Source organism: Mercenaria mercenaria, chromosome 12 (genome assembly GCF_021730395.1).
Source record: "Mercenaria mercenaria strain notata chromosome 12, MADL_Memer_1, whole genome shotgun sequence".
NCBI classification, from domain to species: domain Eukaryota; kingdom Metazoa; phylum Mollusca; class Bivalvia; order Venerida; family Veneridae; genus Mercenaria; species Mercenaria mercenaria.
Window position 1 is genome coordinate 71,731,780 of NC_069372.1, and position 27,341 is coordinate 71,759,120.

The window sequence follows — 27,341 nt, forward strand, 5'->3', positions numbered from 1 at the left end:
TGACTTTCAAATATCAATTGTTTGGCTATGTAATTGTTCCTATGCAATTAAAGGTAATTCCAAATTTCGGCGTTTTCTACTCCAATTCCCCATCCACCCAAGCTACATTTTCGACAGTTTTATTAACTAACACGATTATCAAAACACATGTAACTGGACTTTTAATAAGATATCATTAAACAATTTTGTTAAGATTCATGATTTTATGTACTTTCATGAAAAACTAATATTTAGCACTCAAATTGGATTGTACACAACGGGCACACAAATGTAAAACATATCAACATCAGGTTGTTTCTCAATAAATCGAACCATGAATTGTTCACGGATGTTTACATGATATATTTGTAGAGTTTTTGCGATACAATTTATTCTGCAGTAGTATCATGAAGCTCTTTAACTGAAACATACGTTACTTTTAATATTAATTACAGCAATAATAAAAGTACCAACAGTACTACTCATAATATCAAAGAAGATACAGGTACGATAAGTAACATACTTTCTGGATCCGTTTATTGCTGTGAAACTCAGAACTAACTGTTAACTTATGTCAGGTAAATGCTGTATTATTATTATATTATTATTATTATACCAGATTTATATAGCGCCCTTTTCATGATCAATTTTACGTTCAAAGGCGCTTTACATAGTTCAAATGCAGCCACACAGGGCGCATAATTCATCCTCTACTAGTACAGACACAGAGCGATCTGACCAGAGGGACAGAGTGAGACAAAGCCCCCACGACAGAGATATCAGAAATACAGGCTACAGGATACAGGCTTGTCCGGCTAACTTAGCCTAGCTCGTTGCGAATAGACAGCCTGGTTCTTTAACGTGCCCACTGTATAGCACTGATACACGCAAGGATAGCCTGGGTTCCTGATCAGTACACCTCTAGTTGAGTGGGAAACACTGAAAAGCGTTTCTGAAAATTCCCGAGTAGCTGCCGGGGATCGAACCCCCGGCCTCAGGATTGGAAGGCCAGTGTGCAAAAGACTGAGCTATCCGTACACCGTATTCATGAATATTAATGTATTTGTAAGACTGGCACTATTTCAGAAGTCTACGCGATGAAGGACTTTGTTGAAGGACATAAAAGGGATTTGGCATTGTAATGTATTTGGAGATTTATTTCAAACAAGATAGATAAAATGTTCAATTATTATGAGAATGTATCTAAAGTTCATCAAATATATGAAGTATAAACATGGTGCGTTGAAAGGTTTCAAACTGTGTAATCCTATTTCCGTTCGTGCCGTCAGATAGGACTTTTTTCATTAAAAAGATGTTGTAAAATTCACTCAGAAATGCAATGAACTTTTCAAACCTTTTAATATAAAGAAACGATTACATAACATATACAATGACATTTTTCAGTTGACTATTAAAATGAAAGTTTCATTATATCTTTAATTCTCCACTGCGTGTCATTTTTAAATATTTAATATGAAATAAGGCACTGCCTCAATCGGGAATCGATCCGGCCGCCCATACTTGTACTGATGTGCAAGACGTTGGGATTCGGACAAGATATGTGGACGCTTATAAGGCACAAGGAAAAAGCGTATTCTTCGGCAGACACTCTGTGCACGTGCCGGAAGTACACATTAGAAATAAAAGCAGCATTTAAATTATATAATTCAAACGTCTATTCATGCAGGACTGCGTTTTGAAAATGGCGTCATCTTGATTGCTCTTGAAACACATTAATTGTTAATATGTTTTTCAATGGAACATATTCGAGGGCTTAAAGCGAAACTATTCCATCTGCTTCTATTTCTATATACAAATATAATAGTTTCGCTCTAAGCCCTCGAATTATCTTAACTGTAATCAAATGACAATGGTGCAATTTAAAGCATATGCCACTTCAGCCAAAGAAAACAAAATGCATAGTTTTGTGTACTAAACAAAAATGTAACAATAGTAACGAACTATTTTTATGTATTTCCAAGCAAGTAATAGAAAATGTTAAGGTGCAAAAATTATTAGGTGTTTATATAGAACAGAACAGAACAGAACAGATATTTTATTCAGACTTGTACGTAGTACATCGTCTAATTCATATAGTTCACATATATAATGTCAACGTGAAAATAAACATGAAATAAAGGACAAGTTACAAACAATAGATACAAAATAAATATAATTAAACAAATATAATGATAATCTGATGGAGAATGAACATGAAAATTTAGGCTTCAACATTTAAAAGTGCATTTCTTATAGTAAGAGCTTCTTTAACATATCTGGATAGGTGAATAAGTTCTGCTTTATTAGTTGTATTTAAAAGTTGTATAAATTTATATACTGATGGATGTCTATAATAAAAAGCTTTTAAATATTTCTTTCTAATATCAGCGTAACATCTACATATACAAACAAAGTGGTATTCATCCTCAATATCCAAAGTATTACAACATAAGCAGTGTCTTTCCTCACGAGGAATTCGATTTCTATTATATCTGCCAGTCTGTATTCTGAGGGGCAGACCACTCATCCTAAGTCTACAGAAATAAAATCTAAAACATCTTGGCAGAATATCTAAATAACGTTCATATTCAAAAGAACATTTAACATTTTTATACATATACAAAACAGAGCTGTTTTCCAAATTAGCATACCATTCTTGTTTAACAGAGTCAATGATGCGACATTTAAATTCGCGCAAAAACATATTCTTATTTATACCGCTAGAATTACCAAACATATATGAAAATCCATAATCGTTCAAAAGCTTTTTGACGTTTGAAACCCAGTTTTTAAGACCATTATTGCTATCATCCAATGCTAAATTATACACTGTTTTTAATATTATATTATCAGTATCAACAATTTTCAACCAATACTTTATTATTCTTACATATCTATGTACATATAAAGGATATCTTCCCAGTTCACCATAGACACTGGCATTACATGTATTTGGTCTCACTTTCAGTAACTTTTTGCAAAATTTTAGATGTATTCTTTCAATTTCTTTGGACTTAGTATAGCCCCAAATTTCACATGAATAATTCAATATAGATGATACAAAAGCATCAAATAGCTGACATAATGTTTTGGGACTGAGATCAAATTCCTTACATTTATACAAAAGTACATTCATGGCCTTTAAAGCTTTACCGATCAAATGTTCTTGATTTAATATAAATTTACCCGTGTAATTAAATATAGTACCAAGATAATTAAAATCATTAACTACTTCGATTACTTGGCCATTATAGGTCCAATACTCAGTAGCTAAAAGTCCACCTCTTTTACGAAATACCATAATTTTCGTTTTCGACGTGTTTACTTTAAGACCCCAGTTATTACAGTATAAATAAAGAAGATCTAAAAGTTCTTGTGTTTCTTCTGGTGTTTTACCAATAATGGCCATATCATCTGCAAACAAAAGAAGTATTAGGACTATATCATCTAAAAGCAGACCGGACTCAGCATTATTTTGTAGATATAACTCAAGATCCTCTACAAAAAGAGAAAATAATAGAGGAGACATTACCTCCCCTTGACGTAAGCCGACAGCATATTGAAAATAATCAGAATAGTTAGAACATGATTTAACACAAGACTTAACTTTTTCGTACATATCACGTATTATTCTAAGTAATCTACCTTGTATTCCACATTTATACATTTTCAACCATAATCCATTTCTATAGATAGTATCAAAACATTTCATCATATCAACAAATATAATATATAGTCTTTTGTTTTCATTTAAATATAGATATATATAGACAACACATTGTCGTGGAATGTTCAAATTGAAACAGTTTGCTCTTAACTTAACTCAAAAATAGCATTGTTGAGACGTACATCGTACTATTTGACAGATGAAATGAAAAAGTTATTTTATAATGCAAATATAATGTCAACACATGTATGTGATTATTGTTGTACTGTATGGTGTCAAGGAAATGAGTTCTTCAAAGAAAATAATGAAAATTCAAGGTAGAGCTGCAAGAATAAGTTTTAATAAAACGTTCCAAACATGAACAAAAGCTTGGGTGGATGTCATTTAATAAAAGATGTAACTTCAACACGGGCTGTCTTATTTACAAAGCTTGCAACAATTTAGCACATTCATATATCTCTGAAATTTTAACCTTTTCCAGCAGTGAAACATACAATCTAAGATCTCCTGCTCATAATGACATTGATTTACCTAAACATCGTACAAATTATGGTAAAAAACGTTTTGTTACAATGGTGCAAATGTTTGGAACTCAATACCAAATGAAATTCGCTCCACATGTTCTCTAACATCTTTTAAAAATTGATATAAAAAGTATATCTTACAGTTGACTGCTTAAAGAATCTCTGTTTATATCAGCTGAATTATAACTATGTCATTATAATATAATTATGCATGTATATATTATGTCACTTACTGATTGCCTAAATCGAAATTTTATGAAGGCAATATCTATTTTAAGGGGTACTTGTCTAAGAATGAATGTGATATTAGTTAGGTTATGTGATAGTGTAAATTGTATTTGGTTGTTGTGGTTGTTGTGGTTGTTGTTCAGAAGGTCACATTTAAGATTAAGATGTATCATTTGTACTTTGTACGTGCTAACTTCTATAAATAAAGATATTATTATTATTATTATTATTATTATTATTATAAATTCTATTGCAGCAATGAATATTCCAGGTTTACCAAGCAGATTTCGCCAAAACATTTTGTTTGTACGATTTCATGTAAGTCATTAAGTGTTGTTACATAGATTTATATACATTCTGACCCGGATAAGGAGAGATCACCCTGACGTCACGCATCAACACCTGTTTATCTGACGGTGGGCAAAACAAATATTTTTACATCGTTTGTGTATGGGATCGGAATTTTTAATTTCTAATAACTTTTTCGTTCATTTATGGATTTTAAAAATTCAAAAAGTTTTGAAATGCTAACGATTTTCATATTTTTATATTCAAATAACTTTTGAAAATTAATAACCGTTTTAAATGACATATGATTTTAATAGCGGCGTAGCGATGCTCCAAACTTTTAGAAAAAACACTGTAAGTTAAGCGTTCATAATTAATCAGATTTATTTCGAAATAAAAATTAAAAGTTAGCAATAAATTGCTTGTTTTCTATCCTTTCCATTGATCAAAAAATTATTGATATCATTTATGATTTAAGAAAGTTTAAGCCGTTAGAAAAACATCAATGTTTACAAAAAATCATGGACGTTCGGCGACAGCCTACCCGGTCTTTGTCTTATCAGTTCTAAAAATAGAATATACAACGGATTTGTATACAAACACGATCTCTCCTTCTCAGGTAAAAATGTGGTCTCTGTTTATTGTTAATAAGGATTTTCTATGGTCTCACCCAAGATGACCCAGTTTGAAATTGATCAAGATTTTATTAAGGCAACTATTTTGATCTGTTTTCCTGTACATTAGAAATATAGTGTGAACAGGATTTTTTTCTATGATATTTATTTGCCCTAGATGACCCAGAATCAAACTTATTTGTCTAAAATTTATCCAAAATTGTTATTTCTAGAGAAATATCACTTAAATATTGTTATACACTAAAACCCTTCTGCCTTGTATCACGGGCCGGATGAATCTGCCGTTTCTGTTAGCATACACAGTCCAACTTTCCTGAGTAAATTAGACTGGTGTGGATGTCTCAGAATTGTGAACTATTGAACATAGGTGATAAAGTTGTTATATTTAAAGTAACATTAGAATTTAAGATCGGTTCTGTACTATTCATATACGGCGTGGTAGCTTCTTGTGACTGTGAATGCTGGTACAACAATCCTGCAATGTAACAGGTACACGTTATGATATTGAACGTGTTTAGATTGTAATATAGAAACATTAATTAAATGATAATATTCATATACAAGAGGCAATTAGGGCTATCACATTTCATTCAAGGCAAGAATAGTCCGCGATATCGTGACTTCGAAAGCTAATGAATATAAATATTTTTGAAAAATATTGCGACAATAAAACGATTGCAATATTGCATGTTAATTTATTTCCGCACAAACAGCTTTAATCGATGTTGAGACTTTCTGTAACACTTCGCGTTTCATTTGCGCTCGTAGTTCTATTTTTCATTCATTTCAAAGCAAATGTGTATGTATTAATGTTTACGTGCATTTTTCTTATTATTTCATATCAAGTAAATTTACATATTCTTTGGTTCCATATAAGCGGAAACTTTATTCACTCACTGTAAACATGTTTAAAAAAACCAGCTACCTGCTACGCAAGCTGTCATAAAGCACGCGATATTTCCGTTGATCATCGACCGTAGAGAGAGCTGAGCAAATTGCGAGCGTCTTTCCGGAGCTGCCGAGGACAGACTTCCAAGATTTATACCTAACGCCGCTATACTGCCAAATCCACATAGTATATAAGTTGCCAGAACTGCAGATCGCTCCTAAAAACGTTAATTGTTGCTACTGATAAAATCAGACGTAACTTATTTTGAAATGAACTGCCTAAACATTGGAATACAGTGTCCAGAACCATAATAAAAATATCAATGTAAAATTCTACAACAATCAAGAATAATAGGAACCGATGCTATAAATAACAGCATAGTTTACATTGCCTATAAAATCAAATAATGCAATTTTGGAGCGGACGCAGTGGCTCCTCCAACTAAAAAATAATGACATTGGGATAAAAGTCCCGTGTATGGGTGTTTTACACCTGGCACGCTAAACAACTAGGGAAGCTTCTGGAATTGGAGCGTCTTCTGTATCTTGCACTATCCTCCCACTAAAATTACTAATGTTCAGTCTTCTGGAGGATCGCCCATATAGGTTACCGGTGGCGACTATAAATAAGCTTATAAACAAACAAACATTGCATATAGGTAATAATCAACGATTGGTCCTTTTTCATAGAACATTTTTAACGATTATCATATGACCGGAATAGCAGGTAATGTGACTTACATCTAATATATTTTCCTGTATCATTTTGCCGAGATCTGCATATGCTAGAAACTCGTTAATGATAATTTTCTTTCCTATCAAAGCGCCAACAATTTTTGTGTCTGACCACGGGACTCCAATTACTGCTGCCAACGGCATAAATATGTATGAGCAAATTAACTGTAAAAAATTGAATGAAATGATAGTGACACATTACTATAAAACGTCTCATTTCGGAAACATGTCTACGTTGCATTTAAATATTTTCGTCTTTTCTATCTAAAACATCGCTCGTGAATTCCAGAAATATGATGAACTATTTTTGTTTAGTATACAAAAGAAGATGGGGTCACTATGCTCCAATATGACCAATTCATCAGCAAATTCAATAGATGCATAATATATTGAGAAAATATCAGCTACATTATGTTACCTGAAAGCTAAGTTCTGGATAATTAACCATTTCTCCAAAATAAGACAACGCACTGTCAAGAAAACTTAGAACTGCAATGAACGCTATCAAATTAACAACAACATATGCTACGAGCTTAACTGCCGTTGTTGCACCCACTGACAACGCCTCTATCATGTTCGACTCCTGTCTGGAATAAAAATGTGACAAAATAACTCAAGCATTAATGGATACAACAAAACAGAAAGTTAAAGAAAATATATTCTATTTGAAAGGATTAGGACCGTTTACAATTTTATGGCAACATTTTTTACATAATTATGTTCCACAATTATGCAGTCTGTATAGCTGGTTATTATGTCTTCACCATATGAGGATAGTTTGTTACCGTATATTGTTTCAGCGCGGAAATATGTTTCACCTAGAGAACACCAGATGTTCTATGCAGACGTAGTTGTTTTACATGTAAAACAAACACAAAAAAAGAAAGAAAAGGAAAAGAAATCACGGAGTAACAAGAAGTAAAAACATGTCCATACCCAGAAGGTAGTTTGATTTCCTTCTGTGACTTTATTTTCGAGACCTCCGTTTCAGGTACAGAGATTTTTGCTATAGCAAGAGCAGCTGGTGCCGACATGAAGGACGCTGATATCACGTGCTCAGCCGGGACCTACAGCAGTAAGAATACTTAACAATTAAACATTTCTAATTTCAATTTATGAGCCGTTTTTACAAAGATCGGTTCAGTTTCAGTTTTAAAATTTATATTCGAAGATAACGAAAACACTACAATTTAAGTATATTTAATACAAAAAGACCTGCTTGCTAAGAATAGGTCAATAGTTACGGTGCTCATTTCATTTGCAAGTAAGTTTGTGATGTCCATCTTGATCCATACATATATTTTATTCCAATTTATTCTATGTCGAAGAAGCCTTAAACATGTTTCATACTTATTTGTTTCACCCATACTATCCTTTATAACGAGAAAATGACAGAAGAGAGGAGCCAGTTTCTCTTTTAATTTATGCTTATCGCCATGGAAGAGAACTGCTTGTTTTATTTCAATGTCATTGGTATGATGTATCCAGGGTAACAACCAATGACCTCCCGCATTCGAAGCTCTGACACTAGGCGATCGATGCGGTTCAGCATATTACAGAACAAACAAAACTATATTGACACAGAGAAGATTTGTTTAACCTACACCAAATTCCACGTAGGCGGCTATAATGGTGCCAGCCACTGTAGCAAATCCACTTGTCATTACTGCATGTAACTCTGACTCTGTTAACTTCACAAGAAACGGTTTTAGAGCAACACTGGATTCTACCTGCAATATAAACGCTGTCAAAACAACATTGCACTTTTTCTTCAACAACAAAGGCAGCTGTGAACGCAACGTAGGCAAAATTTGACTTCGTGAAAGAGCAATGCATGACTCTGCTTGTAATAGATATAAAAAGGACTCGAATTGTATTGCATAAGTGTACACTTAGCTTTATTTTACAAATACTGGATGGTTTGAGTGTCAAAGGTCAAAACTATCAGGCTAAAGTCCATTTAAGTTTATTTTTGGTTTTATAACATGATATAAAGTTTTGACTTACCAGATATATGTGTTGAACTTTGGACTGGCCATATAGCACAAACTATAGACTGATAAATCTAAGTAAGCAGTCATGCTTCAGTCAGTCTTTTAATGCCGTTGTGATCTTGTACCACCTTTGTGTTGTTTTACATAGTAAACACTTACCTGTCCTATGAATATATGTGCAGCTGTTGCAAAAGATTCTATAGGTGTTGTAGCTAGGGCAAGCTGGAGAATCAGAGCAATACATTTAATGATGATCTGCATGGCCCCTAGATAGTACAGTATCGAAACTGCACTGCTGAAGAACACAACCACTGGTAGTATCTGTAAACAATAAAAAAAATGAATATACGACTGCCATCAGCACAGTAATGTTCCAAAACTTATTTGATCCTCTGCAAAATCATACATGAATTTGTAAAATGAAAACCATGTCCTTGTTTCTTTTAGTTTACAAAATATCAAAATCTGCCATGTATGTTTTTATGAATAGTTGAAGAATGAAATGAGACTAACAAGCATCCAGCCAACCAGAGACTTTTATACGAAAACAATAAATGCCGCCAAATTGTAATGTGCACTACAAGCTCCGAGCTGTATGCAGTTATGAACAATTCTAACACGACCAATCGGTTAAATGAAAATTACGTCACAATAATTACGTTACAGCGACCCGCACAAAACAGGCAAAATTGGAGGATGTCGTTAAGTATGTACATATTAATTTAATGCTTGAATCGGAGTAATATATCTCAAACAGTGATTTGCTCTTGAATAAAATCATTGTGGTTTAGTTGCGTATTACCGGTATTATATAACTCGGGCTTCGTCCTCGTGATATATTCCTTCACATCTGAACTCAGGCAATGCTTGAATTCAACGACAAATCACTGTTTGTGATATATCATTTTTGGTTGCGGGTTTATCCCGCTGCCAAAGTTAAAATGTATTTCTGACAATCATAGCATCTTTATTTGATTCCGAATCACATCCAAAGGATGTTCATGTGCTACACAAAATAGTCCCATTCATGAACAATGCGGATGAATTATCAATGAACAAGCAGTTCTTATTAAACCTGAATCCACTCACACTGACCATTTAGATTATATAAGATCTATCAATGATAAGGTATTCCATCACAAGCTGGGTCAAGCAGAGTTCATCTTAGATATGAGGCACATTAATTTTTTATTTGTTTCTCATTCATGTATATTCATAGACTGGCATTTAAATAGAAATCAATCTACAAAAAAACCGCAACCATCAGACATTTCAAGGCTTTGATTTTAAAACAGAATCGAAAAGCCTTTTTCAAATCAAAACAGCTTTAATACTTATATTATTTACACTTATCTTTTGCCTCTGTGCTCAGGTCGTCACTTGAGTAAGATATCAAGCTGGCTTGCGGATAAATTAATTGAGTTTCCTCCACACAGGCTCATTCCAAAAATATTTATAAGGACTTTGCTCAAACAAAAGGCATCCAAGTCGAGGAGGTGAAAGATCAGTGATAATAATGCAAAATTTAGAAAGGCCGGTTAACTGTTATTTATAGTACATATATGACTTATATAAAATATGTATACTTAGTTTTTTTTCTGTGGTAAAGAAACAATTTGCCATCCGTCTCACCTTGAACACAACAGGATGGTATGTATACTTCTCCCCGAAAACAAACTCTGAACCTGCATCTGTATAGGCAAGAAATGTTGTGACTTGCCGACCAACCCACCGACAGGCTTCAAATCCGGGCTCCCATCGTAATATCAGCAAACCAAGCCCAAACTGAAGAAATATGCCCCATAGTACCGGTGTCCATTTAATCTGTTAATTGTAAGAAAAACCATGCATTCAGTATTTTAGCAGCTGGACTTCACTAACGATTGACGTTGCCCCATTATTGGGCATGATGCTCTATTCTCTACATTTCGCAACCATAGCAACGCTTAGAATGATAGGGGTATGGAAAGTATGAAAGTGTTTTTTGGGTAAAATAAAAATAAACATGCTCAGCAGATGCTCGGGTAGTAAAACAATTTGTCATGTGAAATACCATGATACAAATATTAAGACATTATGGTTTTATTGTAACATTTAATCATTACATCTGATAATAATAATAATAATAAAAGTATTTCTGTTAAATGTGTTTGAACCTTTCCCGGATGTTTTGAGAACATTACAGACAGGACCACAAACACCACAAGCCCGCCAAGGGGTATCCACTTCCTCCATTCGTCCCAGAGATCTATCACTAGAAACGTTATGATGGCAAGGGCTACAACTAGTGTGGAAATTCTGGAATAGAAAAAGAAATGCAAGATAATGCTGCAATGAAGTTTTTCTTTTCCCTTTAAACATACGAATATATGTGTGTGTGTGTGTGTGTAATGACCTCATGAAACTGCATGAAACATATTTCATCTTTTCCCTTCTATTATGATATGTCACAAGTTGTTCTAATCATGATACTAACCTCCCGGCTTCCAGTAAAATAAGGTGAAATATACACTAGTGTGTTAATGAATATCGACGAAACACAAATTTTCTCTTGCAAGTGGTTCCCAAGTAACAATTGTCGCGAGTGATATTTGAAATCAAGGGTTTTCAAAGCTTAGTACAAAATACATAGTCCAAGTTTTTGCAGCGCCAAATCCCGCCAATCATTTACACATTTTAGTGTTACATTTTGTGCAAATGATAATGTTATTTCGCATTAAATGTTGGAGTAACTGGATGACACAGAGGCTGTGCACGATACTGGTACAAAATATCAGGAATATCCCTGTTAGCACCGTTTTTACTGTAAAATACTCAAAAATACACCAATTTTAACGAAGTTGCAAATGGTTGCTTTAAAGGCTACAAAATACTATCATTTAAATGTTTTTAATGAACAGTGTTATATGTGTTCAGTTTCAACCCGTACGTTTACGAAAGGACACTGAAAATCCGATGTCCCATGTAACACTTCATTGCAGGTCGACCTTGTTTAAAATGCAATACATGTACCTCGAACGTTTATGCTCAGTTTTACGGCAAACGTAACACCACAAATGGTTGAGGGAGACGTCCCGAAGTATCAATGCAATGGAAATGACGCGAGTGAAATACGTGGAAGGAATCAATATATAGTCAAAAGTTCCAACGCCTATATGTACGTAAGTATCGATATTTTATTTAATATTAAACCAAATACAATGAAATTTGACATGAGTAACACATAACTATCCTGTAACAGAATGAAAAACAAAAATTTAACAAAAAAACACAGTAGATAACAATAAAATGCATTAATTTATTGAATGGTGCATTTTTAAAGTTCACAGGATCAGTCAATAGCGGTGTGGCCACCAGCAGCATTCACCACAGCTAAACATCTTCGCATTGATGCGATCAAACGACGCACAAAGTTAATTGGAATGTTACGCCACTCCTGGATAATCGCATTGGTTAGTTTTTGTAGGTTTCCAGGCTGTCTATGACGCTGGCGGATCGCCTTGTCGAGCGCGTCCCACAGGTGCTCAATTGGCGACATGTCGGAAGATAACGCAGGCCAATCAAGAATGTTGACGCCGTTCTGCTGCAGGTATGCCATATTTATACGAGCCGCGTGCGGGCGTGCGTTGTCCTGTTGGAATATGAGATTGTCCGCCGGATGTGCGTTGATGTAAGTTACCACCACAGCACGCAAGATGTCATTTTATAGTGAATACTGCTAGTGGTCACATCCGCGCTTCTGACTTATCCTGCAAACTTTAAAAATGCACCATTCAATCAATTAATGCATTTTATCGCAGTCTACTGTAGTATTTTGATAAGGTTTTGTTTTTTATTCTGTTACAGGATAGTTATGTGATACTCATGTCAAATTTCAGTGTATTTGGTATAATATTAAATGAAATATTGATATTTATGTACATATGGGCGTTGGAACTTTTGACTAGTATATAAACAACAAAGGACAAAATGTCCTAGCGTCAAATTTCGTCAAAAAAATCGACGAAAATAAATTATCACCAACAGTAATGTCGGGAAAGGTATTATACTTTACACATTATGAAATCTCATAAAAAGTTCAGATGCTTCGTATTATATGGTGGCATGTTTCTGCCACGAGATCGGTAACTATCTCGGTAATTTGTAAACTTTTCAGGAAATGTGTGAATTTTTTTCTGAAAAGATTACTGTGGTGGCATATTTCTGCTATGAAATAGCTTGGTAGCTATTACGATACTTTGTAAACTTTCCAGAAAATGTATGCATTTCTTTCTGAAAACATTTCAGCAATAAATAATATTTTCTAGATATTTTTATTTATTTGCTGAAAATGTTTCAGCGCAAAATTTCACGTTAATGCTTGGAACTGCCACGAGATGCTCGGTAACTATCACGATAATATCTTAACTTTCCAGTAAATTGTGCATTTTTCTGAAAACATTATGGCAATAAATTACTTTTTTCTCGATATGCTTTTTATTTCCAAGAAACTTTAGGCTATTGCGATAAACTTTTTAGAAAAGTTCGAAATATCAAGATTTCTGAAAGTATCGAGAAAGCTGATCTAGCTAATAAATGGCAGTTGGCAGTTCTGGAAGCATCGAAATTACGGAGGCGTAGTAGGGCCTTTAGTTGTGAGAAAATGTTTTCACATGTGCAGAAAATTAAGGCGAGATCCCTAAAACTTTATGGTTTTGTCGCGTTGGAATTCTCGCTTTTGCTCAAATTTTTCAAACTACTTGACTTAAATCTTCGTACAGAGGCAGAAACATTTTATTTTTCGTATTATTATTGTCGGGAAGCTCTTTGTGCGGTACTAATATGTACGGAAGCTTATTAGGGCCTACAGTTGGTGAGATGTTTTGTGCTAAGTCGACTTGTCTTTACTCGCCTAGATAAGATGTTTTACACATGTCAATAAAATTTATTGACAAAGATTAAAAGTATAGAGGTAATGCAACTTAACCTTTCTCGATATGCTCTATGTTTTTCTCTTTTCAACTTAACTTTTCTCGATATGCTCGATGTTTTTCACTTTTCGACTTAACTTTTCTCAATATGCTCGATGTTTTTCTATTTTCGACAAATATTTAATTGAAAAAAATATACATCGTGATTTTCGAGAAAAACATTGTGAGAAAAATATAAGTTGAAGGTCACCGTGACCATGACATTTGACCTAGTGACCTCATTCTCAGTTAGGGCCAACTAAGGCACTGGGAGATCGTTGTGGCAAAGTTTCATTAAAATTCATTCAGTAGTTTCAGAGGAGATGCGGAAGAACTGACTCACGGACGGATGGACAGACAGACAGATGGAGGTTAAACCTATAGTAATCTCCATATTTCCATGTATTCACATACCAAATTACATTAATCTAGCCACTATAATTTTTTGTTATCAAAGGATCCATATGGGAAAACTATATTTTGACTATTTCTGTTGCCATAGCAACATGAATTTTAACAAAGTGTTGTGCATAATTTCAATATTGCCATCTATTCACATACAAAATTACATTGATCTAGCTAGTATCAAAGCTTTGATAGTGTTTGATATATTTAGTCGAGCTTAAAAGGACAATCATATATAACTAAATGGGAGGGAGTTGGGGAGGGGGCGGGGGCGTGTGGAAGTGCTCTTTTGAAATTTCACATGTTCATACTGAAATAGGGCTGGAAAATAAAAAAAAAATAACTGAGGGAGGGATGTCACCCTGATGGAGGGGGTGCAGGGTGTCGGGATGCGGGGAACTGTTGTTTTGAAATTTTACATTTTCACATGTTTATATTGAAAATATAGCTGAACAATAGATTTTTTTAAGGGGGGAGGGGGTCACCTCAGTGTGGGGAGGGGTTGTGATGTGGGGGTGGGGGGGAAGTGTTGTTGTGTTATTATGAAATTTCACACGTTCATATTGAAATATAGCTGAAAAATAAAATCATAAATGACTCAATAATTCTGTGCAGACAAGACCACAAATTGGACAAGTTTTGCCCTTTTAGGGGATATAGCTCTGGAGTCAATCATGGGATATGCCTGGTTCAAGAAAGGAACCCAGATCTTTTGGTGGTAAAAGTTACGTGCAAGTTTAGTTAAAATCAACTCACAAACAAGAAGGGTTTTTATAACAAAAACACATGTCTCCCCAAGCCTCCATGATTTGTTACAGTGACTATTTGTGCCAAGTAATTTGAAAATCCCTTTTGTGAAGGACAGACGGACGAACTTACAGGATTTGTGGGGTAATCCCTTATATTACCTATTATCTTCCTTTGATCCTTTTAACCCCACAATACTATTTTTTAACCCCACAATACCAATTTAACCCCAGAATGACCACAACCTCAGAATGTCAAATTCAACAGAAACGCTAACCCCAAATGTGGGCACGTCGGGACAGACAGACGGACAGACAGACAACTCGGGGAAAAACAATATGTCTCCCTAGAATATTTCTTGGGTAGACATAATGAAACCATCACTGTGCAGACAAAACCAATATAGGCAATTTTGAACCTGACGTGTTTAAATACCACGTGACATGCATAATTATATCGCCTTAAGGTAAACGTTCTCGAGAAAAAGGTGTAACAAGTCGAGTAAATTATTTTGAAATACCAAATACATTTATCTTCTTGTTATGTTTCTTGACGACTTCGCTGAAAGATCTAGTTAGACGTGTAGAAGCTAATCGCATTGACAAATATTTCACGCAATTCGATAAAAAAGTATGCGTAATGATAAAAAACATTTACGTATAAAGTATTAATTATCACGCCTCCATCAGATGTTTTTATTCAAAACGAAAAGACACAAGTTGACTTGACGCGAAACTTTTAGATAAGTGGAGGCCCTAATAAGCTTCCGTAGATATGATATTTGCCTTTCTAGCCTAAAAATACTCGGGTTGAAGAGATTATTTCTAACATCTCGACTTAAGCTTTTTGCAAAGAAAAGCACTTTTAACATTTCGTACATTTTTATCGATATGGTTTCTTATTCATCTTTCAAAATAAGTCTCACGTTCCATATTTATTGCCTCTACACTTTAACATTACAATTGCTTTTTATCCTCCCCACAGCGTATGGATAAAATGCGTTGTCCGTCCGTCTTTCAGTCCGGTTGGAGCCCTATCTGAGACACATTTTAGAGTTATTAAAATAAAATATGGTAGAAATTTTTATTGCTACGAGGAAATGCCAACTTGAAAGTTTCAGTCAGATTGTCTGAGAAAGACAATGTTTATCGCCCTTAGTGCATCTATATATAGTACATATTTAGTGGTTTATTTCCGTCCGTCCGAAGCCATACCCAAGGTGTGGTTTAGAATGTTCTGATTAAACAAAGCAGAAATGTTAACTGCTGTAAGGAAATGCGATTATACAAGTTTCAGTCAGATGAAGACGAGTTGAGTTAATGCCCCTTGTAGTTCTTATATAGTGTTTTATTGTTTTTCTATCCACCTGGAACCATATCTAAGACAGTGTCAGGAATTTTTTTTAATAAAACGTGCTAATGATTTTAACTGTCATTTCGAATTGCGGCACTGCACAAGGATATTGCCCTTAGTACTTGTATAATGCTTACTATATAGGGCATTTCTTTGCAAATGTGATGTTGCACCAAACTTTGTACATAACAAGCTTTCTTGAGCGAGGCACGCGTTTTAGTCACCGAGGTCAATAGTAATGTCACCGTAACTAAACAAAGAAAACTTGTTTCCTCACAAAAATGAGATAAGCATACCAAACCTGCTAGATATGCAGCCTTCAAAGAGAACAATGTATTTTAGTGCATTTTTGGTACTTTGGGTCAAGGTCACTGTAACTAAATTATAGGCCAATGACTCAGTAAAATATCGGAAGCATGGAAATCTACACTCTAAAGCATGGATTCTCGATTTTCAGTACACCAGTCCTGAAAACACTGTGACCTGATTATTATAATTAACATACTATAAACAAGAGTGTCATGATGACTCTGGGTCGCTGTCCTGGGTTATATGAGCCACATGTTTCAAATGTTAAACTGATGCTAAAATATTAAGAAAGTAGGTCAGTAAGTCACATTCATGGTCACTGAATGTCAGTTTTAAGATCGGTGTGCAAAACTGTACATGTCATCCAAATTTCAAGGCTGTATCTTATAAAACAAGAAAGTAGGTCAGTAGTTCACATTCATGGTCACTGAAAGTCAGTTTTAAGATCGGTGTGCAAAACTGTACATGTCATCCAAATTCCGAGGCTGTATCTTAAAAAACAAGAACGTAGGTCAGTAGGTCAAACTCATGGTCACTGAATGTCAGTTTTAAGATCGGAGTGCAAAACTGTACATGACATCCAAATTTCAAGGCTGTATCTTAAAAAAAACACACACAAGAAAGTAGGTCAGTAGGTCACATTCATGTCACTTTAAGTCAGTTTTAAGATCGGTGTGCAAAACTGTACATGTCATCCAAATTTCAAGGCTGTATCTTAAAAAAACAAACAAGAAAGTAGGTCAGTAGGTCACATTCATGGTCACTTAAAGTCAGTTTTAAGATCGGTGTGCAAAACTGTACATGTCGTCCAATTTTCAAAGCTGTATCTTAAAAAACAAGAAAGTAGGTCAGTAGGTCAAGGTCACAGTCGGGTGACCCATTATCACTTGGGATCATCAGGTAATTATATTTAAACTATCTAGGAAATATGATCTAATAATTTTTTGAAGCATTTTTTTCCTATATAACTCATATAACAAGCGACCCTCAGGACAGGGCCTCTTTTCACCCCAGGGGCATAATTCTGACAATCTTGTTAGAGATCACATAGGCAATGATACATACAAAATATCAAAGGCCTAGGCCTTGAACTTTCAGACAAGAAGATTTTTAAAGTTATTCCCTATATAAGTCTATATAAACCTTGGGACCCCGAGGGAAGGGCCTCTTTTCACCCCAGGGGCATAATTAGAAAAAAAAATGGAAGTAGACCACTATTTAATGCAACACACCAAATATCAAAAGCCTAGGCCTTGCAGTTTCAGGTAAGAAGATTTTTAAAGTTTTTTTTCTATGTAAGTCTATGTAAAACTAGGGACCCCGGGGGGCTCTTTTCATCCCAGGGTAATAATTTGAACAATCTTGGTAAGGGACCACAAGGCAATGCTACATACCAAGTATCAAATACCTAGGTCCTGTGATTTCAGACGAGAAGATCTTTAAAGTTTTTACAAGTCTTTATAAACCATATGGCCCCCGGGGCGGGGCCATATTTGACCCTGGGGAGATACTTTGAACAGTCTTGATATAGGACTACTAGATGATGCTACATACAAAATATCAAAGCCATAGGCCCTGTGGTTTAAGACAAGAAGATTTTCAAAGTTTTGCCTATATAAGTCTATATAAACCATATGACTCCCAGGGCGGGGCCATATTTGATCTTAGGGGATAATTTGAACAATCTCGGCAGAGGACCTCTAGATGATGCTACATACCAAATATCAAAGCCCTAGGTCCTGTGGTTTTGGACAAGAAGATTTTCAAAGTTTTCCCTATATAAGTCTTTGTAAACCATGTGACTGCCAGGGCGGGGCCATATTTTACCATAGGGAGATAATTTGAAAAATCGTGGTAGAGGACCACTAGATGATGCCCTAGGGCCTGTGGTTTTGCACAAGAAGATTTTTTAAAGTTCTAAACCAGAGTTCTGCATTGATTTCAATTCTTTGGGCAATTTTGAAAGGGGGGCACCCAAGGATCATTCCTGTGAAGTTTAGGGTAAATCTGCCTAGTGGTTTTGAAGAAGAAGATTTTTTTTAGAAATTGTTGACACACGACGCACGATGCATGATGCACGACGGACGACGGACATCGAGCGGTCACAAAAGCTTACCTTGAGCCGTCACACGAGACGGCGCTCTTGGTAATTTCGATGGTGGATAGTGAAACTGGGCACATTTGAGGAAGCTGGAGCTGTCACTGGAGTTTTTAATGACTCAGGTTTGGCTTCATATTTTAGACGAATTGTTGCTATAAATTGTTGCTAATTGTTGAAAAAGTGACCGCAACTTTCTGTAAACATCTTACTTTTCGAAATATTTCATAAAAACATTGTCAAAAAGACTGAATGATTTCATTAGGCGAAAAGATAGCAAATCGCTTCGACAAAAACATCAAGCATATCAAGAAAAGTCTAAGTTCAATGTCTATAAGATTCGTATACTTGTGAATTAAATTAACTGATTTGTGCTAAAATATCGATGAAAGAGAATAAAAATAAGTCAACTTTTGCAAAACATGTCATCAAATGGAGACCCTTCTACGCTTCCGTAGGAAATAGCTAATCTATCTAATAAATGGCAGTTGTGGGCACTTACACAAAAGGTATCGAGATAATAATGTAAATTATCGCAATAATATTTCCAGGAAACCTTCCATTATTGAGAAAATCTTTTCAGAAAACTTCGCTTTATAAAGATGATTTATTGAAGTATCGAGATAGCTATCTCGTGGTAGAAATATGCCACCATTGTTTTATAGTTTTGACGACTCATAAATTGCTCGTTTTAGACATGTAAATATTGTTTCAGTATCGCTCATATGTCCGGAATACTTCTGCTGAGATTGAGTCTAGCCATAACGCCCCTTTGTGGAAAAATTACCAAAACGTCATTTTAATTACGGTTAGATATTGTTTACTGCTGCTACTGCTGCTGCTGCTGCTGCTGCTGATTATGATGATGATCACGATAAATATTTAATAAATGAAAATATACATATACTGGCATGCAATCTGAAATATTCATGCAATGCAATCTGTAACAGGGACTTAGTTAATGATATACTGTTCCACAGATTTACACGCGACATCTGTCGACAAGGTATTGAAACTACACAGAGAACAGCCAAAAGAGCCACAAAGAAATAATAAAAGAGCCATATATCAGAAAATGAAAGACGTCTGGCTCTATCAGAAAATGAAAGACGTCTATAACAGACGAAAAAGAGACGCATAAATGGAGAACTAGACGAAAACAGGCGAAACATTTTTCAGACTAAATAATGTCGGCAAAGACAAGGTAAAATGGAAGAGTTATATAACTTATGTAACTGCTAAGTACAAATTAGATCTATTTGACAAATTAGTGTCACCAATTTTAAATTATTGTAGTGAAGTTATTGGTTTTGGTGACTGTCAACGTATTGAAAGAATACATTTACAGTTTTGTAAGAAGTTATTAGGAGTAAAGAAAACAACACAAAATGATTTAATATATGGAGAGTTAGGAAGAATGACCTATCAAACATTGCAATCGTATAATATATTAAAGTATTGGATAAAGTTGTTACATAGTAAGATAGAAACTATGTTTATAAAGTTTATCAACTGTTGAAAAGTGATTTTGAAATTGCACCCAATAAGGTAAATTGGTGTTCTTCTGTTAAAGTGTTACTATGTTCACTAGGTTTCTATGACGTATTGTTGCAACAAAATGTTGGTGATGTAAATGTTTTTCTATTTGTTCTAAAACGAAGACTTAAAGATAATTTTATTCAAAATTGGCATAGTCGATTAGAAGATTCATCGAGGGCACTTTTTATAGAACGATTTGAGTTTCAGGACTATTTAAATGTCATTAATATTGATAAATATTCAAAAGCTTTGTCAAGATTAAGAGTTTCTTCACATTGGTTTAAAATTGAATCTGGTTGATGGACAAGGCCAGTAAGTACTCCTATAAATGAGAGAAAATGTTCATCATGTAATGTTTTAGAAGATGAGTTTCATTTTATTCTTCAATCATGCTCATTGTATAGAAATATTAGAAAGAAGTACATACATGTAAAGTATTGGAGACTTCCTAGTATGATTAAATTGGTACAGTTATTTGAATGTAAAAATGTAAGTCATACTAGAAATCTTGGAAAATATACATACTATGCTTTTGCTTTAAGAAATGAAATAGTTTATGGTACAAATAACATTTAATTATCTAGATGTTTATATTTAGTGAAGGATTTCCCATTCCTTTATAATACTATATTATTATCAGGTCGCTTATACAAAGCTTTATATAATGTTTTCTAGCTGTAGAATGTGAGTTATGTTTAACACCAGAGACCGGGATCAATCTTACAATTCGTTTTCGGTAAGGTTGATATCCATCGGTTGAAGATCGTTCAAATCAACTGAATTATTTTTGGTATTCCATTTTGTCCATCAATCTTACTTTTCGTTTCGGTAAGATTATAGTAGTAATATGAATTAGATATATTCACGAAATGTGGTTTGGCAAATATTCTGTTTTGTCAGTGTAACGTATTTATCTATTTGTGAAAATTATGTTCGTCTTACTTTCCCCATATATCGTATATCACCACTGTTCGTTTATATTATGTGTATGTGCGCCACTGTGGGCTTATAGCCCAGTGGAATATATTTGAATAAACTCTAAACTCTATAAGAATAGAGGACGTACAGAAACAGAATTCGGTCAAAATATGTGCGATAAATGTATTACAGGAAATATCATGCCGACGACCAGAGATGAAATTCTCGGCTTATGCAGTGAAATAAATGGACTAAACTAGCAACTGAAAAATTAAGTCCGTCACTCATAATATTTTGTATTTGTTTATCACATGTTTGACGTCACGGGAGTGAAATAAAGGCACTACATAAATTGATAATACACTAGTGTAATAAAGCTTTGACGTCGACGTCGTTTCAAGTATCTGAGACGTTGGTCAAATTGATTTGTTTACAATAGTTAAAGAAAGTAGATTTTTTTTCATTTTCCAGCTGGAAAAGCTAACATGTGAAAAAAGAATACTTTTTACATTGAATTTATTAAACTCGTTGAATAAATTGATAAAATGCTCGATAAAGCCTCGCATTTTATTATTTTATTCAACGAGTTTAATAAATTCAATATGAAAAGACACTCATGTTATATCCTCTCTGTATAAATTTATTTTCATGAATGAAGTATAAAACGTCTAAAGCGGACGTAATTCAATGTATTTTATGAAACTGATAAAACTGTGGAAAGACACAATTTCAAAGTATCTTAAAATGAAATACATAATATGAAATAATATTTTCTGTGCTTGTGTAGCAGTATTTCATAGCGCATATACATCATTTCGGAATAAACGTCGCTAAACGGCGCAAAAATAACGCCGACGTCATGTTACACTTTCTTGTACCAGTAACGTGCACAATGTCACAGTGAAATATTATAGCATATACTTAGAAGTTCAGTCGTATCTTACATAGGTTGTGAGAACATGTGAAATAAATCATTTTAACACCGTTTTCCGTATTGTCACATTATTTTCCGTGACCTGCACGAGTAATTTAATAGACAGAAAACACGCTACTACATTCCTTATTGATACGTTTTCAATGGAAAACTGTATTTACAGTGAAGCAAACTATTATCTAATTAGGCTGGCGAATTTATTCGCCATACTATTATAACCATAAATCGAAATTCTGCAAAGTTCAACAGAAGTTCAAAGGTTTTGAGACTGACAACACAAAACCATTTCATGCGCAATTCAAATAGTTCGCCACGTTTATCAGTTTTGCCACAGAGTTGTATAAAGATTGTTAAACTTACCTGTTTCAGTAAATCTATTTGCTTTAACATGTTGTATTAATGTTTTATTTTTCTAACGGTAAATACTAGAAAGATAATATTAGAATATATTACATAATGATGGTAAATTAATTCGCCCCTATGAATGAAATGTCTGTATGAATGGAACTTTTTCATAACTCAACACTGTTGACCGTTTCGTTATAGATTATGACCCGGTCTGTAAATAGCTAATTAAACAAACGCTGGTTCCAAGAAACAATTGTCGATTTGAGTTACACTGCGCATTATTCGACGACCTGACATAACATGGAAATGAGAAATATGAAATATCAATTAAAATGAACTTATAGTGATACGAGTTATGTCAGGTCTTATATTTAGGGCTAAAGTTGAATCTATTCTTTCAGATCATTCGCTATAGGTACTAAGGGACGTAATCGCTGCGTGGAATTGCCACAGTAACGTGAGAAGAAACAAATGACCACTTTCTACGAGTTGTATGTCTAAAGAGTGACCATGCTATATATTCTTTTTTTCTTTCTTTCTTTTTTTCTTTTTTGCTATTTCTATATTAAATTCATTTTAGAAACATTCTGGCGAATGCTGAAAGATATGTTGCAAAAAGTGCCTTGTCACCATTTTGTTTAAAGGGCGTAGATGTAAGCGATTTTTGTTTAAACACACGTTTTCAGCTGTATTTCAGGTTATTTTAAGATAGTGGACCCGTAATGGTAATGTTTAACAAATGCATTAATTGATACAGTCCTGAAGTTAACACTGTTTCGCACTGTGTTGCATCTTTAAACGACTTTTACTGTGTTGTTGTTGTTTGATTGTTTTGTTTTTTTATTTGTAAATCTTGTATAAATTATTGTTGTAAATTTAGCAGTCTTATTAAATCTGATTTATTAATTGATTCTACTGATGAGAAACTTTGGCCTCTGCTACTAGAGATGTCATTCACCAGTTACCCTCATAAATTGCTTGGGTCTGGAGTGTGTATCATTTTGTATCATTTTATCTGGGTATGTTGTCATCATGTACCATCGTAAACATGTCTGGTTTGTTAGAGTTAGAGGTGGCTCCATATTTGGGATGGTACCATCAGTCAACGGTTATCCTCATAAATATTATGGGTAATCTTTGTCTTTCATCACTATGATACACTCCAAATATGGGAGGGTACCTGCTTTTGTATATAAGCCTAGGTCAGAACTTGGGAGAGAGATTCTTTACTTTTGGTTCGGACTTTGAAAATGACAGATCATAGAAACAAGAAATGAAATATTTACAGTTATAATTATAAGTGACTTTAGACCAGAGGAATGAGAGAAATTATAATTTTGATGACTTATTTCCATCACTAGACAAAATCTCATAATAAACTAACATTGAAAATTGGAATTAAAGTGTATTTTATCAATGGAGTATAAACCCCCTCACCCGAACCTACGTTTTTCAACACTGGTGGCAGCGACGGAAATGGACTTATACACGTGCTTATAAGAAATTTGGACATATATTTCTATTCAATATATTTGTGGTGACAATTAAGTGACAAGCATGGGACCTAAAAAGCAACAAGAAAAAGATTCTGTCACAACTGAAGATGATGACAGTCATGAACAATTGTTAGCTGAAGTTGAACTTTTGAGACAAAAACTTAAATCGGCAGAAGTTGATAGCTTGACCTTAAGTGAGAGACTACGCAAAAATGAACAGGAAAGTACTCTACAAAGAGATGAATTAGTGCGCAGTTACCAACAACGAATCAATGACATTTCTATGGAAAAAGACAATCAGATAAGAAATTTAGTCAATGAAAGGGACACAGCTTCGAATGAAAACAGCAATACATCAAGGCAGCAAAATCAACAGATGAGAGGCCGTGATAAATACGAGGTTCCTCTACCTAGGCATATTATCTTTGATGGCAGATCGTCCTGGGAGAGTTTCATTCACCCATTTGAAGCTATGGTTGATGCGTGCAAGTGGGACAATAGTGAACGTTTGTTCCGCCTTAAGAACAGTTTACGCTGTGATGCTGCGGAATACGCTTTCAAGCAGCTGGGAGCTGACGAATTGTCAAATTATGCAAAGATGAAATCATCTATGGCGACGCGATTTCAGGAAAAGCGCTCCACTTCCTCCTATCTGGCTGAATTAGAAAACCGGAAATACAACAGGGAAAAAGAATCATTGGCTGAATATGTGGCAGAGGTTAAGAGGTTGGTAATAAAAGGTTACCCCACAGCAAACAACGAGACGAGGGAAACGATAAACCTTCGGCACTTTCTTAAGGGACTTCAGGATTCTCAGGCGGCTTTGTTCATTGGGATGCAGGACCCAAAAACTATCGATCAGGCAAGAGAATTGCTCGACAACTATTCCAGCATCAGAGATGATGTGAGAGGGGCGAGAATTAGGAACATTGACACGGGCAGGGAACCTTACGTAACAGAAGCAAGACTGCAAGAATTTGGTAGAGATCTGAAATCCAACATAGGCAAAAAGATTGATCATCTTGCGAACCAGTTGAATGTTAAAAGTAGTAGATCAGCCTCGGATCGTAAAGTAAATCAGCACCCAAGAAAAGATGTACAGTGTTTTAGATGCCAGCATTTTGGTCACTATGCGGATGAGTGTAAGGCAAACCTTCAGGAAGGTAACAAGTCGGAAAACTAGCTTCGACCAAGCCTAACGGCCCAGACTTGGTCAATAACAGTGAAGTTGAATTTAAGACTATTAAGTGTAGGAGTGCTAATACAGATGGTGTTTCCATTATATTGCCTGTAAATATTTTTCAAACTGTGCGCGCGAACTTAGTCATAGATACTGGTGCTTGTACTACGATTTTTTTCTACTGCGTTATATCATAGAATACCAGAGGATGTGCGACCTGAGTTGTGTAAAGTTGACCCTTCAATACGTCTTGAAGTTGCGGATGACGGTTTATTAGCCATAGATGGACAATGTGAATTTTCATTTAGTGCATCGGGTCAAACTTTTAATTACACTGTATTAATTGCACCTATTCATGAAGATGGACTAATTGGATTAAACTTCTTGTATGAAAATGATTACAAACTTAGTGCTAAAAAGGGATTAAAATTGAATGGGAAAATATGTAGAACCCTAGTTGAAAAAGTTCCCTTGAGGGCAGTCAGAGTGACCACAAGGTCAAGAGTAACAATTCCAGCGAATTCAGAAACAGTAATACCTGGGGAGGCTATAAATTTCAGTGCAATTAATTCATCACTGGGCATCATTTACCCTACAGAGAATAAACAACCGGCTAACAATGTTTTGATGGGAAGTGTGCTCATTGCTCCAAAGAGAATTCGGGGTGATTCAATTCCCATTAGACTAGTTAACACCTCTGACAGAAAAGTGAAATTATCAAAAGGGTCATTATTGGGATATTTACATGAAACTAAACAGGAGGATTTATTGAGAGAAAATGTTGATTTAAATGACTGTGAAATATTGGACAATAATATCAAAACAAGTGAAAATAACATTAAACATGACATGACTAAATGGAGTAGTGGGTTAAAGGACCTGTACCATAGATCCTCTGAAAATCTCAATGAGTCACAAAAAGAAGCATTGAAGTGTCTATTGGAGAAACATAAAAATGCTTTTTCCAGTTCCTCCACAGATTTAGGGCGTACTTCATTAGTGCGACATACAATTGAGGTGGCAGAAAATGTTCGACCTGTAAAAATACCACCTAGACGGGTGCCAAAAGCGTTCGAAGGCCAAGAAGAAAAAATTATTCAACAACAACTTGAAATGGGAATAATTGAAGAAAGTAAGAGTCCATGGTCTGCACCTTTATGCTTTGTAAGGAAAAAGGACCCACAGGCAGGAGTGCGTGTCGTTGTGGATTATAGGGGTTTAAATGATCTAAGTAAAAAATGTGCCTATCCATTGCCGAGAATTGACAGTTGTTTAGAAAGTTTGGGAGGAAATAATTATTACAGTTCATTAGATCTTTTGTCAGGATTTTACCAAATAGAACTGGATGAGAGAGATCGTGAAAAGACTGCATTTGGCACCAGCAGGGGCGGTCTGTATCAATACGTTACTATGCCGCAGGGCCTTACTGGGGCTCCACATACATTTCAGCGGTGTATGGAATTAGTGTTTAAGAACTTACAGTGGAGGACAATGATTATTTACATGGATGATATTTGTACTTTTGCTGAAACTTTTGATCAGGCATTGTTTAGGTTAGGTGAAATTTTAACCAGATTGGAGAAAAATAACTTGAAATTAAAACCAAGCAAGTGCAATCTACTCCAAAGGCGCATAAATATATTAGGTCACACAATTGACAGTTCTGGAATACGTCCTTCAGAAGAGAAAGTTAAAGCTGTGAAAGAGTGGCCTGTGCCACGGAACTTAACCGAACTCAGAAGTTTTTTAGGTTTTTGTAGTTATTACAGACGTTTTATCAAGGGATTTAGTGCTAGGGCGTCACCACTTAATCGCTTAACAGAGGCCGGTCGAGCGTTTATCTGGAGACAAGAACAGGATAGTGCTTTTATGGACTTAAAAACTGCATTGACAGGCGAAGAAGTGTTAGCATATCCAAAAGAGGAAGGCTTATTCATAGTGGATACTGATAGTAGCAATTTCTCGTGCGGGGGTTGCTTGTCGCAAATGCAATGGTCAGATACAGCTCAGGATTATGTTGAAAAACCAATTATGTTTGCGAGTAAATCATTTGACAAAACACAGCGACGTTATTGTGCCACAAGAAGGGAGCTGTTGGGTGTAGTGACATTTATAACTCAGTTTAGA

At 34.9% G+C, this 27,341-nt stretch overlaps 1 protein-coding gene across 2 annotated transcripts in view; it reads right to left on the reverse strand.

The window, feature by feature from the left end:
- Nucleotides 1–2,019: 2,019 nt before the first annotated feature.
- The window catches only part of LOC123533473 (solute carrier family 28 member 3-like), a 32,718-nt gene continuing 7,396 nt past the window's right edge, over nt 2,020–27,341 (reverse strand). Inside the window, exons 2-10 of one of the 2 annotated variants that reach the window (XM_053520316.1) lie at nt 11,095–11,236; nt 10,571–10,762; nt 9,098–9,259; nt 8,549–8,674; nt 7,881–8,011; nt 7,363–7,531; nt 6,951–7,109; nt 6,247–6,427; nt 2,020–5,796 (exon numbers count right to left, since the gene is read on the reverse strand). In XM_053520316.1, the coding sequence (XP_053376291.1) occupies nt 5,663–5,796; nt 6,247–6,427; nt 6,951–7,109; nt 7,363–7,531; nt 7,881–8,011; nt 8,549–8,674; nt 9,098–9,259; nt 10,571–10,762; nt 11,095–11,236 (1,396 nt within the window). In that variant the 3' untranslated portion in view covers nt 2,020–5,662. The remainder of the gene's footprint in view (nt 5,797–6,246; nt 6,428–6,950; nt 7,110–7,362; nt 7,532–7,880; nt 8,012–8,548; nt 8,675–9,097; nt 9,260–10,570; nt 10,763–11,094; nt 11,237–27,341) is intronic. The other variant, XM_053520317.1, reaches the window with a different exon arrangement.